The 17,579-nt window shown below is 39.2% G+C and overlaps 1 protein-coding gene across 2 annotated transcripts in view; it reads left to right on the forward strand.

Annotated features, from left to right (window-relative positions):
• The window catches only part of RASGRF2 (Ras protein specific guanine nucleotide releasing factor 2), a 129,840-nt gene that overhangs the window by 42,859 nt on the left and 69,402 nt on the right, over positions 1 to 17,579 (forward strand). For both annotated transcript variants that reach the window (XM_065046433.1, XM_065046434.1), the window contains exons 3-9: positions 6,295 to 6,442; positions 7,072 to 7,161; positions 8,844 to 9,097; positions 10,230 to 10,309; positions 10,765 to 10,958; positions 12,484 to 12,593; positions 14,609 to 14,727. In XM_065046433.1, coding sequence (XP_064902505.1) covers positions 6,295 to 6,442; positions 7,072 to 7,161; positions 8,844 to 9,097; positions 10,230 to 10,309; positions 10,765 to 10,958; positions 12,484 to 12,593; positions 14,609 to 14,727 — 995 coding nt within the window. The remainder of the gene's footprint in view (positions 1 to 6,294; positions 6,443 to 7,071; positions 7,162 to 8,843; positions 9,098 to 10,229; positions 10,310 to 10,764; positions 10,959 to 12,483; positions 12,594 to 14,608; positions 14,728 to 17,579) is intronic.

Raw genomic sequence — 17,579 nt, forward strand, 5'->3', positions numbered from 1 at the left:
AGAGCTGACAAGCTCTTGCGCGCTGTGGCGAGATGCCTCATTTCTTATGTTTCTGTGCATAGTGCCCTCTCCTCATGAGCAAGAAGTTGTCTGGCTTGTGATCTTGCAATGGGAGATGAAATTCAGAGTACTTTAGAGGGACTCGGTTAGAAGCTCCACATACATACCTAATTTTCATCTCTTTCTCTTTTACTTGAATTCTCAGTGTTTTGAGTTCTCAGTAATCCAGGTTGGCAGAGCAAGTTTTGCATCTCCCAAGTTACATTTGTGGGCTGGAGGATTTATTCTTGGCAAATCTCAAGTCCTCCATCAGTCACAGCATGTGGAAGTCCTGTCTTAGGCTTTGTTCCAGAATTTGGTCTCTTCTTATTAAAACTGTTTCCCCCTCAATACACTGAGGTGGGATTTTCACCCTCTCTTAAAAATTCTTCTATAATTCTTTTTTTTTTTTTATATTTAACTGAAAAATTTTTACGCTTTTTTAATATGTCGCAGTTCTCATCAAATTTCTTGGCCTTTTCTGCTTTAGCTTATTGGTAAGTCTTAAATTAAGTGCTTCAGGCTGTAGTTTCATGTATGTTTTAGTCCTGCATAACCCCACATGGCTGCTGAAGGAAGCAGCTGTCATTCTTGTAAGTCAGCCTTTCATTCCCAAACCTTTACTAACCCTTCTCTCCTGCAGGCACAAGTGTGAACTTGATTAGGAAACCGATTTGCACCAAGAGGAATTATGTTTTGTTTACTTCTTGCCAGCTTAGTTTTAATCCATCCTTCATTTGTCCAGGTCTGTTCACCGTGCAACATGCGTGTGTTCACTGCACGAGGGGGACGGAAGAGCGTGGGTGGGATGTGGGAGAGCAGGAGTGCTATGCAGGGGGAAAGTGGGAGTCCTTCTTCCAGCAAGGGCACTGTTTAAAGCATATGGGGAACTACTGCCCTCCAACTGGCAATTTAAAAAGAAAAAAAAAGCTTTCTCTCAGATTTGTTGGCACACTTCGCTTGCTAATGCAGGGTGTATTTCACATAGTGTTTTGGAGGAAGTTGTAAGCTCAGTGTGGTAGCTCTGAGCTGCCTGGAAGCTCAAAGCAAATGCCTTGCTACTAATGCCTTGCTGTTGGAAAAACTGTATTTGCTGAGGCTTGGTGCTAAAATAACCACAATTTTGTAGTTTCCAATTGTCTAGGAATGAAGCAGAGAGAATTTGAGTAAAGCTCGAAACATGGGCAAAGCAATCTCATATCTGTCTTCCAAATAATGTCTGGCTAGATCCACAGAACAAGGGGCAGATAGATTGATAGAGGTGAGGCTGCTGCTGGTCTTTATACCCACATTGAACAAGAAGTAAGCCTGGGCATGTATTTCCAACTCAAATGAACACACATATGTACATGCAAACACAGCTGGCTGTACAGATTGGCAATGACATAAACATTCAGCACTCACACAGGCAGAGACAACACCAGCAACCTCATCCTGTTCCCCTCTCTTATTGATCAGGATGGAGGTATGTTGGTGGAAAAATACATACAATACGTATATGCAGTATGGGTGCCTCCAGTAAATAGCCAAGCCATGCAGTCTGTCCAGGAGCTGGCCATGGATCCTCCATCTCCTCAGTTCCTGGTACCTGGAAATACAGGCCCCCAGTGCCCTCAGACCAAATCCAGTTGCTGGTACTCAGTCTTCCTCACTCACAGATAAGCTTGCATCTCCCCCCAGCACACTGTGGATCCCCCAGTAATTGGTCTAAGATACTTTGATTATCCCAGTGACTGGCTCTGGACCCAGTGGACTTCCAGTTACCTCAAACACCCACACATGCACTGTGAATCCCTCATAGATTGGTGCACAAGTCCCCCAACCCTGAAGATACGAACACATATATACCCAAACACTATGGATGTCTCCCGTAGCTGCCTTGCTTGGATGTTCTTGTCTCCGGTGGTCACAGGCACACACGCACACACACGTGTGCTAATGAGTTTCTCAGTCAACCACACAACCTCATGGTCTTCTCTGTAGTTGGCTTGGATATTGCATGCGCTCCAGTAGGCAAATCATGGAGTCTCTGATGATCCAACACTAGACTTACTGCATCTTCAGCACCTGGCTTCCCAGTGACTTATCCTACTCACCAGCAAGCCAGGCTTGACGGTGGCTGGTGATCACACACTGACATCCATGCCCAGCCGATATGGACACTCCCCCTTCTCTCCAGTGGGTTACCGGTACTGCAGACACACAGGGCCCCAATGGCCCCTGGGTCCCCGCTCCAGCAGCTGGCATTTAGAGCTCCACAGATGTATACATGGAGTCCCCTTACCCAGGAAGAGTAATAAGAAATTGAGTTTAATGAGAAGACAGGATGGACTGTGCTGATCAGATGCAGAGCATGGCCAGACAAGTGTACTGATCAACCTGGTTACATGTGATCCTTTCTCGCCCTTTATTCCCTTGTCTCTGTGTTTTCCCAAGCTTGCTCATCCTCAAACCTCCTTGATACCTCCTGGTCCCTGTATTTGCTTCCTTCCTTAAACATCCCATAACAACCCTTTTACAATCCCAAAATGCTCTTCCCTGTATCCTGTAGTAAGTTTCACACCCCTATAGCTGGTAACCCCTCTCAGCCTGAAAGGTGGTCTGGAGACCCTTTCCACTGACTCATCTTGATGGGTTTCACCTGCTAGCTGATGAGGCTGGTGGGTCTCCTGTCATAGCCCTGAGAGGACCTAGGGTGGGGTAGGAGCCTTGTTTGTCTGAATGGGTTATTGTGGTTCCCCTGCCTGGTATTATCATAGAATCACAGAACAGTTTGGGTTGGAAGGAACCTTCAGATCTCATGTAGTCCAACTCCCCTGCAATGAGCAAGGACATCTTCACCCAGATCAGGTTGCTCAGAGCCCCGTCCAGCCTGGTCTGGGGAGTCTCCAGGGATGGGGTGACTACCACCTCTCTGGGCAACCTGATCCAATACTTTACCACCCTCATTATAAAAAATATCTTCTTCGTGTCTAACCTGTATGTCCACTCATCTAGTTTAAAATCATCATCCCTTGTCCTGTCATAACACACACTTCTAAGAACTCTCTTCATCTTTCTTATCGGCCTCTTTCAAGTACTGAAAGGCCACAATAAGGTGTCCCTGGAGCCTTCTCTTCTCCAGGCTGAACACCCCAACTCTCTCAGCCTGTCCTCCCAGCAGAACTGTTCCAGCCTCTGATCATTCCTGTGGCTCCTCTGGCCCCTCTCCAACAGGTCCATGTGTGTCCTGTGCTGAGGACCCAGAGCTGGACACAGGACTCCAGGTGGGGTCTCACCAGAGTGGAGCAGAGGGGCAGAATCACCTCCCTCCACCTGCTGGCCACGCTCTTTTTGATGCAGCCCAAGATACGGTTGGCCTTCTGGGCTGCAAGTGCACATTGTCAGCTCATGTTCAATATCTCATCCACCAGTTCCCCCAAGTCCTTCTCGACAGGGCTGCTCTCAATCCCTTCATGTCCAGCCTGGATTGATACTGGGGGTTGCCCCGACCCAGGTGCAGGACCTTGCACTTGGCCTTTGTGAACCTCCTAAGGTTCACATGGACCCACTTCTTCAGCTTGTCCATGTCTCTCTGGATGACATCGCATCCCTCAGGTGTGTCAACCGCACGACTCAGCTTGTTGTCATCTGCAAACTTACTGAGGGTGCACTTGGTCTCACTGTCTGTGTTATCGATCAAGATACTGAACAGTATTGGTTGCAGTACAGACCCCTGAGGGACACCACTTGCCACTGATGTCCATCCAGATATTGAGCTCAAATCTATATCTCTCCAATTTAGAGAGATGGATGCTGTGGGCGGCTGTGTCAAACTCTTACATACAGAGAGCTGGGTGGAAAGGGTATTGGAAATACATGAAGTTTATTCCAAAATCCTATGATTTTCTGTTCTTTGATCAAGTAGCAGTTTTGAGAAGGAAAATGGATAGCCTATTCTAAGTTACTGTGGGTGTACATAGGCTTTTCTAATTAACTCCTCTTCATACTGCTAATTATGGGAGTGAAGGAAATGTTATTTGGTTTCGAGGCTGAGACTGAGATTTTAGACAGCCAAAGCCTCTAACTAGGCAAAATACTCTTTAAGCACATCTATAAAGAAGAGAATTTTTTCAATCTTCTATAGCAAAGTTCTCATTCCTTAGTAAAGCAAGACTGTGGAAATCTGACTTAATGCATATAAAGAAGCTGAAAAATATAGGTTAAGTTTCTTCCCCTAAAGGAACAGAATAAAAATTTTTAGAAGTGAATGAAAAACACTGTATATAAAATAGTATTCTGAATTTCATATCTGCTCTGACTGCAGCTGATGTTCACCCTTTGTGATTCGATGTCCTACTGTTTTCCTCAGCCTTGAATAAAGACAAAGTCAAATCTGTCGAATTCTTTATTAGAAACATTTCATACCAAAAGTTTAAGAAAATTTTGGAAAGGATAAGTAGAAGAGTCTTTCTAGCTATCTGGGTCTCTTTCAGGTAGAAAAGACTACTCTTAAATGTAAATCAGGGTAATGCTGCAGGCACTAAGGAGTGCGTTTGCTTATGTATGTTACATATGCTTTTATCTTCCCAATGGCTCTCATCACTGTAAAAGGACAAGTGCTAAATGTGTTTCCAACTCAGATACTTTTTATCATGTGCAAATGCCTTTTTAGTGTGCAAAGATATTAAATACTATGGTTTCCGGAAAAACAGGACTCTTGAAAAACAAAAAAGATCATTATTGAACAGTTTTAAAGAACTAAATCTCATACTGCCTTGTTGTTTATTCTGCATATAAGGTATATGGATTGCTTCATGACAGATTTTTTAATGTGTGTTGTTTTACTTGTTGGAAGAGGTTCCAAGCACTTCTTGCCATTTATTGTTTACTATTGCAGTAGTAAAAAATAAAAATAAATGCAATAGAATTAAATTCACTTTTTTTTTTTTTTATAATCTATTCAAAGAGGAAAAACATTTTGCTTTATAATAGCTATGGGAGCTCATTCTAATTATTTTCAAGTGTTGAATATAATAGCTGTACTCAATGTTCACCCCCTCCAGTGTGTAACTGCACTGATACTGATTGAAATGGCAGTAAATATATACAAAAAAAGCTAACTGAAGAGAACACTTATTGTTGCATTTTTTAAAGCCTCACACCATTTAATAGCAAATGTGAATTTTTTTATGAGTGCCGTAACAAGTAGAAGTTTAGAAGGTAAAGATGTGCAATCCAAAAATTCCTTCTGTCAAATCCTGTGCTAACTTGACAGTGGAAAGTGGTATGGCAGTCAGCGTTTTCAATGATAGATCATAAAATAGTAAGAGATCCCTTGTCAAAGATTTAGAGCTGTGCTCTGTTGTATTTTGTGCAGTTTGGTCTTTATCGTGTAACATTAACTTTCAGAGGAACAATCTTCCTGAGACCTAGGTAAAGAGGCAGTATGTGTCTGAATCAGGTCCAGCAAACAAGCACTTCATAGGACTCTGCTTTTTCTGCACATTTAAATTACCTATGAGAGAGACAGGCTCACATGAAAGAGCGGTCTAATGAAGATGTTGCACAGCAAGAAATTGGTTTCTCCTTTACCTGAAGTTGTGAACACAACTTCCAGTATGATGCTCATCAGTGCTCTGATTGTGACATCTAATTGCACTAGGGATGCTGTCCCTTTTCATGAAAACAAAAATCAATGACAGTTTGCCACCTTAGAGTTAAAAGAAAGAACTGGTACCATAGTTCCTGTTACTAATTAGAATAAATGCATTTATTTGAGTAATTTGAAACTGGCCTAAACAATAAAATAGGTGGTAGCAAACAAAAATAACAGTTATGATGAGAATTCTTCCATAAAGAGATCTGACAGGTGGAGAGACTGAAAAATAGTTCTGATGAAGTGCCAGATGCTCCCCACAAGCCTTCCCAAAAGATGGGGAAAAAGCAGCCATTAAATAAAATAAATAGAATTAGTAGATTCTTTGGGCTTAGCCTGCGACTTAGAAGTTCATAAAAAGATCAGTGCAATTATCTTGGTTTTGGTGGCTGAGTACTAGGAAGCTGAGTACTTCTAGCACCTGTGTCTACAAAGGCTAGTGGGTGCTGTTGGTTTGGATTATTTATTATCAAGCTATTCATTATGTATCAAGCAAAACAAACATGGTTTTGCAGGTTTATTTTTATTGGTTTGCTGTTCCTTCTGTCCACATCTCATAAGGGGTATGAAATACAATATTTGGCTATTTTTACTAACTTAAATGCTTTCCCTTTCAGTTATTCAGATATTTTGATTGAAAGGGAGGTGTTAATGCAGAAGTACATTCACCTTGTCCAGATTGTAGAGACTGAAAAGATTGCTGCCAATCAGCTTCGGCATCAGCTTGAAGATCAAGACACAGAAATTGAAAGACTTAAGTCTGAGGTATGTGCTAGAGTCATCAAGCAACTATTGAATTGTAACATTTTTCTGTGTGCATTGCAATATTAAATATTTCTTTAATATTTGTGAAAATAATGGAACCCAGGAAGTTTTATATGTAACAGTCCTCCTATGGACCCTTGGCTAAATATTTTTCTTAGATATACTGTGAACTATCAATCTTGTTGGATTACTTCTCTGTCAGAGACTCTAGGATGACATGTTACTTTGCAGTGCACGTTCCATTCATTGTATTATTTCCTTCCTGTCTTCACATGGGGAGTTTCACCCTTGGTACTTTGTCTTTTGTTGTGACAGTATTGTGGACTATTCCAAACTGCTCTGTTTCACTGAATGTCAACAATTTTGTTGTGGCCCTGAGCTGTAGGGTCTGAAGGGCTCGCTTGGTTTTGAGAGGAGAACCACCTCTCTTCTAATCCTTCCTCCCTCTGGATCAAGAGCCTTGTTGGTTTTCAGAGAACCATGTTCAAGTCCTTATGGCCAAATATGTGCCTGTCATTCTGTGCAGCTTTAACAAGCTTGAAGAAGGGAAAATATTTTTTTCTGCTAGTTCTGTAACTAATAGTTTCATTAACTTTAGAAAGCATTTAATGAATGGTTGTTTTTGTCAGATTATAGCCCTCAATAAAACAAAAGAAAGAATGCGACCTTATCAAGGCAACCAGGAGGATGAGGATCCAGATATTAAAAAAATTAAAAAGGTAAGCACGCAGTCTCCTGTGCTTGAGAGGAAAAGGGTGGAATGGAGGCTGTAGTCGTGTAATTTAGTCTGTCCAGTTTTTCCATCAATTATTGTTTCATTAAGTACACTCAAATTTTGAGATTCCTTTTACCCTGCCCCCTCTTAAACCTCTTAAATTAAATCAGCTTTGTATGTTTCAGTACCACATTTATCCCATGGCATATTTGTTACTTAAGTATTTATTTTTAATTGCAAGGTATATGTTCTGTTTCTTAAGCTTGCACAATGCATTCAATTGCTTTTAACGACTGAAATTAAGTCATGGACTACGTTTTGTGGGAAACAGGTGTACAGTGTCTTTATACTTCCTTCTTACAAAAATTATCATAAAGATATGAAAGAATTACTTATGTTCTGTCACTTCAGCTGGAGTACAAATACTGAAAATGCGGGGAGCAGTCTTGTTTTAGGTTGTAGCTGATCTGTTTGATGGTGATTATTCCAGGATATGGTGACAGTGTTTTTAGAAAAAGGTACAGAATTCTACCAATCCATATGACATTTACACGTGCAGCTTTTGGTAGCATTGCTTAAGGCTGGATATAACCAGTGTCCAGAACTGTGCTCATCGCTGACTCCTGCAAATCCTGACACATGACAGGAATGGAACTCATGCTTGAAGATGTGATGCCGTATGTGTCACCTTTACTCTCGCAATGTTCAGTCTCTTAAATTGCATAATATCCTTTATGGTATGTGAACTTAGTTTCTGGGTCGCTCAATCAGTCTGAGTCAGGGTGAGCACTGAGCTGGTAGTCCTATGTAGATAAACATGATAATAGAAGCTGGAGATGTCTCTTTTAGCAGAAGAAGAGCTTTGATTCTATATGTAATTCACTACATTCTGCATCTTGATTGTTTTGACAAATGGGCCCTTTTTTTTTCTAAGTTGTTTATTCTGAGTAAACTGCTACCAGTGAGATTTTGCATTTCTGTTTCAAGATGAATGATCTGCACATCAAGATCAGTGCAAAGATATACTGAAATTTACTGTTACCAGATGTAGACCTTTTCTGTAATCTCTAATCCACTTCTAACTTCAGTGGATATTACACTTCACTAGATTTTTGCCTTTTCTGGATAATAGTATTGTTGACCTAAGTGTGGGGTACTAAGCATTATATTGATACTTAAATACATGTGCTAAGTGATGTGTCTTCAAAACACAAAGCAAACTGAGTTCAGCGATTTTAAATTTCAGAATTAGATCACTAGTGATACCAAGTTTGTCTTGAAATGTCTTACCTGGAAGTATTGCACAATACTTTTGAGGGCGTAAGAGAAAGGGAAGTAAAATGAGTTGAAAGGCGTGCACAGTGGGCAGCACAATTGTGCTGACAGGAGGAGTTTATATAAAGGTGCATTTGAGCTTGCAGTAAAAGGCATCTTGATACGTATGTGACAGCTTTTCAGTCTTTTTTCTGACAACAAATATGACCAACTGATTGTGGGAATTTCATAAATAAACAAATTTAAAAAAAATTCAGGAGCAATTATAGATCAATAAAGGCAATTTGTTTTCTTTCTTTTTTTTTTTTAACAGAGGCATTTCATTTAGAGCGTTATTTCTACAATGAAGAGCTTACAATAAGTCATGTAATTTTTTTTCTCATTCTTCGTTTTTGCTTGGTCCATTTTTAGGTCCAGAGCTTTATGCGGGGCTGGTTATGTAGAAGAAAATGGAAGACTATTGTCCAGGATTATATTTGCTCTCCCCACGCAGAAAGTATGAGAAAAAGGAATCAAATAGTTTTTAACATGGTGGAGGCTGAATCTGAATACGTGCATCAACTTTATGTTCTTGTGAACTGTTTTCTGCGTCCCTTAAGGATGGCTGCAAGTTCAAAGAAGCCACCTATCAGTCACGATGATGTTAGTAGCATTTTCCTAAACAGGTAGGGGGGGTTTTGTTTGCTTTTTGGGGGGTTTCACTACCTGCTTCTTCCCATTCTGCTTCAAGTTTACAGTAATAACGTCTGGCACTTGTTTTTTTGCTCTGATGTAAGTAATGTCACTGAGATAGACCATGTTTCCAGCAATAAAGGGGAAGGTGCTGTCGGTGATGCTGTTTGAAACCAGCTGGACCTCTTTGCCTCCTCACATTCTATTTCTTCCTCCGCTACAGGAAGGAAAGGACAAATCATGCCTCTTGGGGCAGTTCTCATAATTGTCTGTCACCTTTCCTGTTTCCTTTTCTTTTAAGAGAACAAAATTGGACTTAGTGGCCTCATATGATCCAGATAAGACCCTGAGGATGAGTACATCAAATCTTCTGTTTTCTGTTGTTCTGCCTAAGGAGCCTCCTTCCCTCTCACTTGTCATATCCTACAAAAAAAAAAAGAATTGTTCTTTGCATTAAACATCCAAGTACTATCATAATAAGTATGTGCAAATAAGCCGGCAGGCATCGAAACTAATACAGGAGTGGGATTGCATCCAAGTCTGCCCCAAACTTCTAAGAAATAGAATATGTTCCTTTAGGTATGAGACAGATTTCCCTTTCATGGCTCATTCATGATCTCTGTACTCTTTATGGTTTCTCTTACAACTGGGATGTCCTCTACTTCTGTTGACCTCCTGAGTTAAAAGTACAGTATCAAGGTTTGTGGTACAGAAAAATTACAAGCTTCAAATCTCAAACAGCAGCAAGCGAGGATGTAGGTGACTATCACTGGCTTGAGGTTTTCTGCACCTTATTGATCCTCTTAAACTACTGAATGCCTTGTCAGAGATACTCTTGGAAAACCTATTCATTAAACTGCAACATGTTATTTAAGAGATGCTTTTGTTTAAAAATATTAAACAGAATATGCTTTCTTCACCAACTATGATGTATTTTGTAGAGAATACTACACTAAAAATTTTAAACAATGCAATAAAAGGAAGCATTTGCTTCCATAATAACTGTCTTCTGTTTTTTTCAAGCAAAATGTACTATTAACCAGGAAGATATGTTTCTCTGTGAATTGTTAATTGGAAAATAAAACCTGAATTATCTGTTTGTTTGTTTAAATACCTGTTTTTCAGTGAAACAATCATGTTCCTTCATGAGATATTTCACCAGGGCTTAAAAGCAAGAATAGCTAATTGGCCTACCTTAATCCTAGGTAAGCTACTATATTTTCTTTAGGGGTGTTTTTGAAATTACAGCGAGGTTGTGTTTTGTTTTGTTTTGTTTTGTTTTTTTAAGACATGACTTTTTTTAAAGTTCTTTTTGAATAGAACACTTTTCCAGAACTGACACCACGAGATCTGGTGGAGTGGGATTCCCATGTGGGCAGTAATGATTGTCTTGCAGCCTGTAAATGAGAATGTCTCTGCCTTAAGCATTGATTAGGCATAGTTCCCTGAATTTTTGGTGGTATTGTCTAGTTATTAACTAGTCAGAACAACCATGTTTTGGCAGGTGAAAAGCACTGTGTTTAATGTTTCCCAAATCTCAGTATATTGGAAAAAGAACTGATTATAGTAATTTCCTTCCGTAGAACATAGTTGTTTCTTTTAAAATGTATTTCAAGAGACGGGTAGCTGGAAAAAAAAAGCATTTCTTGACTTTTTCTAGCTGACTTATTTGACATTCTGCTGCCAATGCTGAACATATATCAAGAATTTGTACGAAATCATCAATATAGTCTACAAGTACTGGCAAACTGTAAGCAAAACAGAGATTTTGACAAACTCTTGAAGCAATATGAAGCCAACCCAGCATGTGAGGGGAGGATGCTGGAAACTTTCCTTACTTACCCCATGTTTCAGGTAGTCTCTGTATATTTTTAGTAACTATTTGTTTTTAATGTTTGGTTGATTCATTTTGTGTTCTTGACGTTACGACTGATTAAAAATACTTCTTGCTTAATTAAAAATACTCTCACGCAAATTAATTTCATTTTAATTTATTTTGTTATTATACTGGAACTCTGCCCGTTTTTCTCCAACTATACTGATTCATCTCTATTCAGAATCTTATTTATGTTGAAGGGGAATGTAGGATGAGGACTAGAGCCAAAAGAAAAAAGACCAAGGAGCAATGATTTGACTTCTTCCTGCTGCAGGATTATGAAGCAGCCCAGGGATAATATACCTGGTACAGCGATTTAGAGCAGCAACACACTTTTTACTAGGAATATATTTTGAAGCTTTCCTTCTACTTTGCTCTCCAGTGACCTGGTCTTTAGAAAATGATAAATGGATTGCAAAAGTTTTAAAAATTTTATTATCCTTCTGATATTTTGTATTGATCTGCCTGGATTGATTATTAGTGGCTGTTTTAAGAGGTCTGTGAAACACTGGTCTGATGATTTTGTGACTTTTACATTTAACCTAACATTTTACTCATTGCGGGAATGGTGAACCCCCTCAGTTTGTTCAGTTACTGGCAAACCAAGTAGACTCAAAAAAAAAAAAAAGGCATCAGAAACACTTGTGTGAGTGCTAGTTATTAATATTAGCCTAAAGGGCCATTAGCACCTGTAACAATATGTATTTTTGGCTTTGAGATTGTATATTGTAGAGTTTTTGAATTTTTTGGTTGAGCAGAAACAAGGTCATGAAATCTTAGAAGGGAGAGGGTTCTGTTCGTATGTGATGGAGAATGTAATTGCTGATGACTTGTTATTTCAGCATAATAAGAAGCAATGTCTTGTTTTCCTAAATAACTTTTATTGTATAAAGACAAGTTATACTGGAGTGTCACTTGTTTCTGGTCAAAAACCATGAAACTGCTTTCAGTAATAACAAATGGATCAGGGTCCTGGTGCTACCCTGTGGCCTTTAATAGTCAAGTACTGCATATTCTTCAATGTCCATTAGTGCAATGTGAATTTTACCTAAATGCAAGCAGGTCAGCTGGCATTTTCAAAGTCACAAGGAATTTAGATGCATGTATCCTGTTAAACCTGAGGGAAGGTATTTTATGGATCTCCAAGGGACCTTTGAAAGCTTTCTCTACTGGCACTTGGATAGCAGTGTGAAACAATGAAACTCAGTGTTGTATTTGTGGCTGCCTCTGATCTGATCTCTTTATTAAATTGTAATAAATGGATCTTGTTCTTCCTCAAACCAAAAACATCATAAGCATATGCAGTCTCTAACACCCAAAAGTTCGTTAGTTTTGCAAGTAGTTATATTTAGAATGCATGTGTAATTAGTTGTGGACATTAATTTAAAAAATGCTATGCTTGCAAACCTTTTCCGACGAAGGTGATGGCTAATACCTAACAAAAAGCTGTATTGAAATTATTCCTTTAAGGATTTACTGATTTTATACCCAATTTGTTTTAAGATTCCTAGATACATTATAACACTTCATGAACTTCTGGCTCACACACCACATGAACATGTTGAGCGAAAAAGCCTTGAATTTGCTAAATCTAAACTAGAAGAACTTTCAAGGTAAGATTTTTCTACCGTATGCTTCTTAATCTCGAATCAAAAGTTTTGAAAAGAAAAATCTGTTTACTTTGGTTTGGATTTGTTATTTAAAAAAAAAAAAAACAAAAACAAACAAACAAACAAACAGTTTTAAATAAAAGGAGCAAAACAAAACCTGAACAAAGATAATGAACAAAAACCCCAAAAGCAACCAACCAACCAAAACCACCACAAAAAACACAAACAAACAAACACACCCCCCCAACCTAATGTTAATATTTTGGCTTGTTTGTTTTGACTAACAAAAATCTACAAGTCACTCCTTGTATTTTGAGTATGGGAGAATTGGAGTTGCCATAGGAACTGCCCCCGGGTTAAAAGCAAAGCAATTTTTCTTTACACAGAGATTTCTTTTTTTTCACAGTTTAAAGAAAAAGATCATTTCCAATACCCTGTGACAACAGGAATCCATCAGGGTCTTGAAAAGTATTCAGGTCTAAATCTGTGTTATACTTTATGTGCATTAATGAAATAACCGATTTTCACATATGCTTCAAATAATGCCAGCTAAACAGCATCTAAAGGCATATTTTGACATCCGATGCTCCCTGTAGAAGCCTGCAAAATTAATCTCTTCCCTGAACTCCCAGACCTTTCTCAGACATTTCCCTCTGTCAGCCCCGTAAGAAATCAGTTTGTTATCTCTGGGAAACAGTTTTCTGCTGCGAACAATTAAATGCTGCATGAACTCCAGGATATATATCCTGAATATCTGGAGTATTCACCAAAGATGTACATGGAGGGTATTTAAAGAGAGATTATTTTATAGCTGTTGTTAATTGAATGCTCTTGACTGCTCAGTTTTCTTTTTCTGTTAAGACAAAGATTCTACCTTGTGCAAACTACCAGTTAATTTGGAGATTATTATTTTTTCTTTTTTTGTCCTGTTATATCTTTAACAGAAGCAGCTTTCTGAGTCAGGTCATGTTGTTTCACTTCTTCAAGATGTAACTTCTTAAAGAGCTGGGCAGACAATTTCTCTTGGAGAAATGTCTGTGTTTGACTACTGCTGTATTCAGCAAGTTCTGCCCTGTTCTGAGGTCATCTGAAGCAGAAAGAAGTAACGTCTCCTTTCCACTCAATCAAAGCAGAGAATTTCTCTGGCCGGGGTTATGTGCACTGGCAGATCAATCAGCTTTGACTTGGCTTCATCTCATAAGTCAGAGTTCATTGTTGATCCAACTAATTTGTCACTGAACATTCAGAATTGGAGGCTGTTAGGCTGATTGATCCTCCTGTGCCCATACAGCAGGCAGTACAGACCACAAATGTAAAACTTTGTGACTCATTTCCATCCCTATGATGTAGTTCTGAGGAGGGAGGAGCTTTCAGATAGTGCAGTCTGTTCCCAGTTTAGGAGAACATTATACATCACAACACCATGTAAACTCTGGGCTGGTTTTAACCTTGAAAATAATTTGTATTTCTCTGTAGGATGCCTATGAAAAAAAAGAAGTGGAAGAAATAAGTGGTGAGCCATCGAGACTATGGTTGTTAGGGGGAGCAAGGGAGCCATAGATGGTACATTCAGATGTAGACTGAAGGAGAACAGAATGGGAAGCTGAAGTCAAGGGAAGGGACTCTATGTGTAATAACCGATACAAAATGCTAGGAGACATTTCCAGGTTTGTGACAGCCTGGTCTATTAAGGATCAAGAAGTACTTGTTCTATCAGCTGTGAAGGGTTTTAGGCTTGGTGGCATCTGTCAGATGTGTTTAGGAATAATCTAAAACAAGTCTGGCAAAATTGGTTCCACTTCTGAAAAAATGAAATTATTTGAAATGGAAGGAAAAAAGACAAGGAACTTGCTCTGGAGTGATTGTGTAGTGCATGTTTACATCTGTTTTGTAGCAGGTGACAAAGGACATCAGCTGCCTTCTGTGTCTACACTGTGTAAGTGCAAGTGAAAATAGACACAATGGGTGCAAGATATGTTTCAGAAAATTCAAAGTGCATTTTATGCTGTGTCTAACAGGGTGATGCATGATGAAGTGAGTGACACAGAAAACATCCGGAAGAATCTAGCCATAGAAAGAACGATAGTAGAAGGCTGTGATATATTACTAGATACCAGCCAAACTTTTATACGCCAAGGTAAGACATTCTTCTTTAAAGCTATCTATATAATCATGAAAAAAATGCATTAAAACCAGCAGGATTCATGTTGACATCATTGAGCAGGTCACTGCACTAGGCACAGCTAACAGCCTGAGACTATTCGTGGTCCATGGAGGGTAAGTCACAAAATACCCTGATGTCAGCTAATTTTGCGCTACAGTTGAATCCCACATCTGTGTTGTTTTCTGCAAGAACCCTGTCATAGAGTAGAATCATGGAATAGTTTAGGTTGGAAGGGACCTTCCAAGCTCATCCAGTGCCACCCCTGCCATGAGCAGGGACGTTTTCACCAGCTCAGGTTGCTCAGAGCCCCGTCCAGCCTGGCCTGGGATGTCTCCAGGGATGGTTCATCCACCACCTCTCTGGCCAACCTGGGACAGGCTCTCACCACCCTCAGTGTCAACAATTTCTTCCTCATGTCCAGCCTGAATCTGCCTCTTTTAGTTTAAAACCATCACCCCTTGTCCTGTTGCAACAGCCCCTTCTAAAATGTCTGTCCCCATCTTTCTTATTGGCCCCTTATAAGCACTGGAAGGCCGCCATAAGGTCTCCCTGGAGCCTTCTCTTCTCCAGGCTGAACAACCCAAAAATCTCTCAGCCTGTCCTCACAGGACATGTTAAACAGCAGCACATGAGTGGTGAAGCACCCATGGGATACATACTGCCCAGACTGTGATCTGCCAAGGGATGGAAATTACCTACTTTGGAAACATCTCAAATTGATAGTATGAGCATAGATATAACACCTGAATATACTTTGCATCTTGAGAGGTGCATTTTGGGGCTTTAGCAGAAGTTCAAGGTAGGTACAGGTACAAAAAGCCTTCTGAAAGAAGAAGTCATGAAGTGGCATCCTGTTGTGCCAGGAATGTAGGACTACTCCTAACATAATGGTTAGCAAAACCAGAGAAGAAGCCATACCATATTATTTTCTGTCTATTCTTAGTGGTTTTGGAAACTTTTTCTGCTGCAGCTTAGGTATAGCAGAGGTGGAATTTGTTGTTAAGTTCCACAAAATTGTGATAACGTGAATTTTTCATATATAATAAGTGCTACCTTTTACTCGTAATTGTAAACCAGTTGCGGTTCTTTTATAGTGGAGTGTACTTTAATGATAAACCAGCAGATGTGAAAACTTCATAACTGAAGCTTGGTTTTCTCCCATTTACATAATTTACTTCTGGAACTTTTGTAACAAGTTATTTGGTTTGTATATAGTAACTACAGGTCTGTGACATAAGGTTTTTACTCAGTACAAGCTTCTTTATGTCTGGAAAGTTCAAAATATATTTAGGAAAGGTTAGGCATGTAATTTAGGTGCATCCATTCATAAGACCTTTTCTGGATATACTCAGCAGAATATTTAGTATTTAAATAGACCCTTATACACAGCTGATAATTTAATAGGCTTTGTATACACTTTGAAATCCATTGTGGTGTTTCTTTATCATGTGGCCAAACTAAATAAGTATTAAAACTTTCATAATAACTTCCAAGATTGTTTGTAAAATTGTCACTATTAAGTTACTTAATTCTAGATTAAATATGTCAATTTGTTATAACTGAGGTATTTAAATAGTTAGGAATAAGGCATTGAGAAAAATGTAAAGCTGTTGTATTGCATCCACAGCCAAAATATTAAAGAGCTGTCAGTCTCATAGACTGACTTGTACTATGCAATTTAATTAAACTTTAGATTTTTTTTCAGTAGATTACTATATTTTGAATTAATATATTTCGGGGTTTTTTTCCCCCTTAACATTGGCTGGTATTATTTTGTCTGTGTACCCAGTGTTTCATCAGTAAAACCCCATTATTTTTTCTGCGGAAATCAGTCTGAAAAAGATTACCATTGGAGTGTTAGACCCAGGTCAAATACATAATCTAAGTAAATTAAATTCAGATTTATTCCTGGGCATACAGTCAAAGGACAGTGGACAAGACTGTGTTTTAGAGAACACTGTATCACAATTCATCTTTTGGAACATCAACTGGATGTGATTTTTTTAAGTGCAGAAATCTGAATAGAGCTAATGGAGTAATACCAAGCGCATTTTCCTTTCATATCTGGCAGTAGGTTCACTTTGACAGTGAGATCCATCTCCTCTAATTTTAATTGCACTCCTATTGTTTGTGTTGGTCAGTGTAGATGGGTACAGGAAACCTCTTTTCAACTTAAAAAAGGAAAGAGGTTCCTTTACCTTTGTTCAGGCTTTTTCTGTGAAGGCTGTTTACAACTTTGCCATATGTTACATGGTTTTATAAGAAGCGGTTGAATCTATTGAGCTACACAAGTTGAGACCATAGCAACTTTCTCTGGCAGTGCTTTTCAATCGAGATTATGGATTCCCTTTCAGGTTTCTTGGGGTCTCCTTTACTCACCTCTGACTTTGATACAGACTTTATTGTCAGGCACATCATAAGTCATGGCAAACCATTAGGAAACATTTTCTTTAAGAGTCTAAAGGAAACATTGGGACTGTCAACTTGCAATACAACATTGGCTGACACCCAGACAACTGGGCACCTGGAGACCCTTTTGATGCCTCCAAACACTGATGTTCCCACCATCAGCTACTATAAATGTATCACAACTGCAAAATCATGGAATAGTCGAGGTTGGAAGGGACTTCTGAAAATTATGCAGTCCAATCTCACCTGCTCAGGGCAGTATAAAATGGAGTAGATTGTTCTGTACCACATACAGTCCGGTTTTGGTTTTTTCCAAGGATGGAAATTCCACAGCCTCTCTGAGTGAGCAACCTTTTCCACTGTCTGACCATCCTTATGGTAAAATTGAAAGGCCTCTAGTCTGGAGAAAGCCAGAA

Source organism: Columba livia, chromosome Z, assembly GCF_036013475.1.
Source record: "Columba livia isolate bColLiv1 breed racing homer chromosome Z, bColLiv1.pat.W.v2, whole genome shotgun sequence".
Taxonomy (NCBI): domain Eukaryota; kingdom Metazoa; phylum Chordata; class Aves; order Columbiformes; family Columbidae; genus Columba; species Columba livia.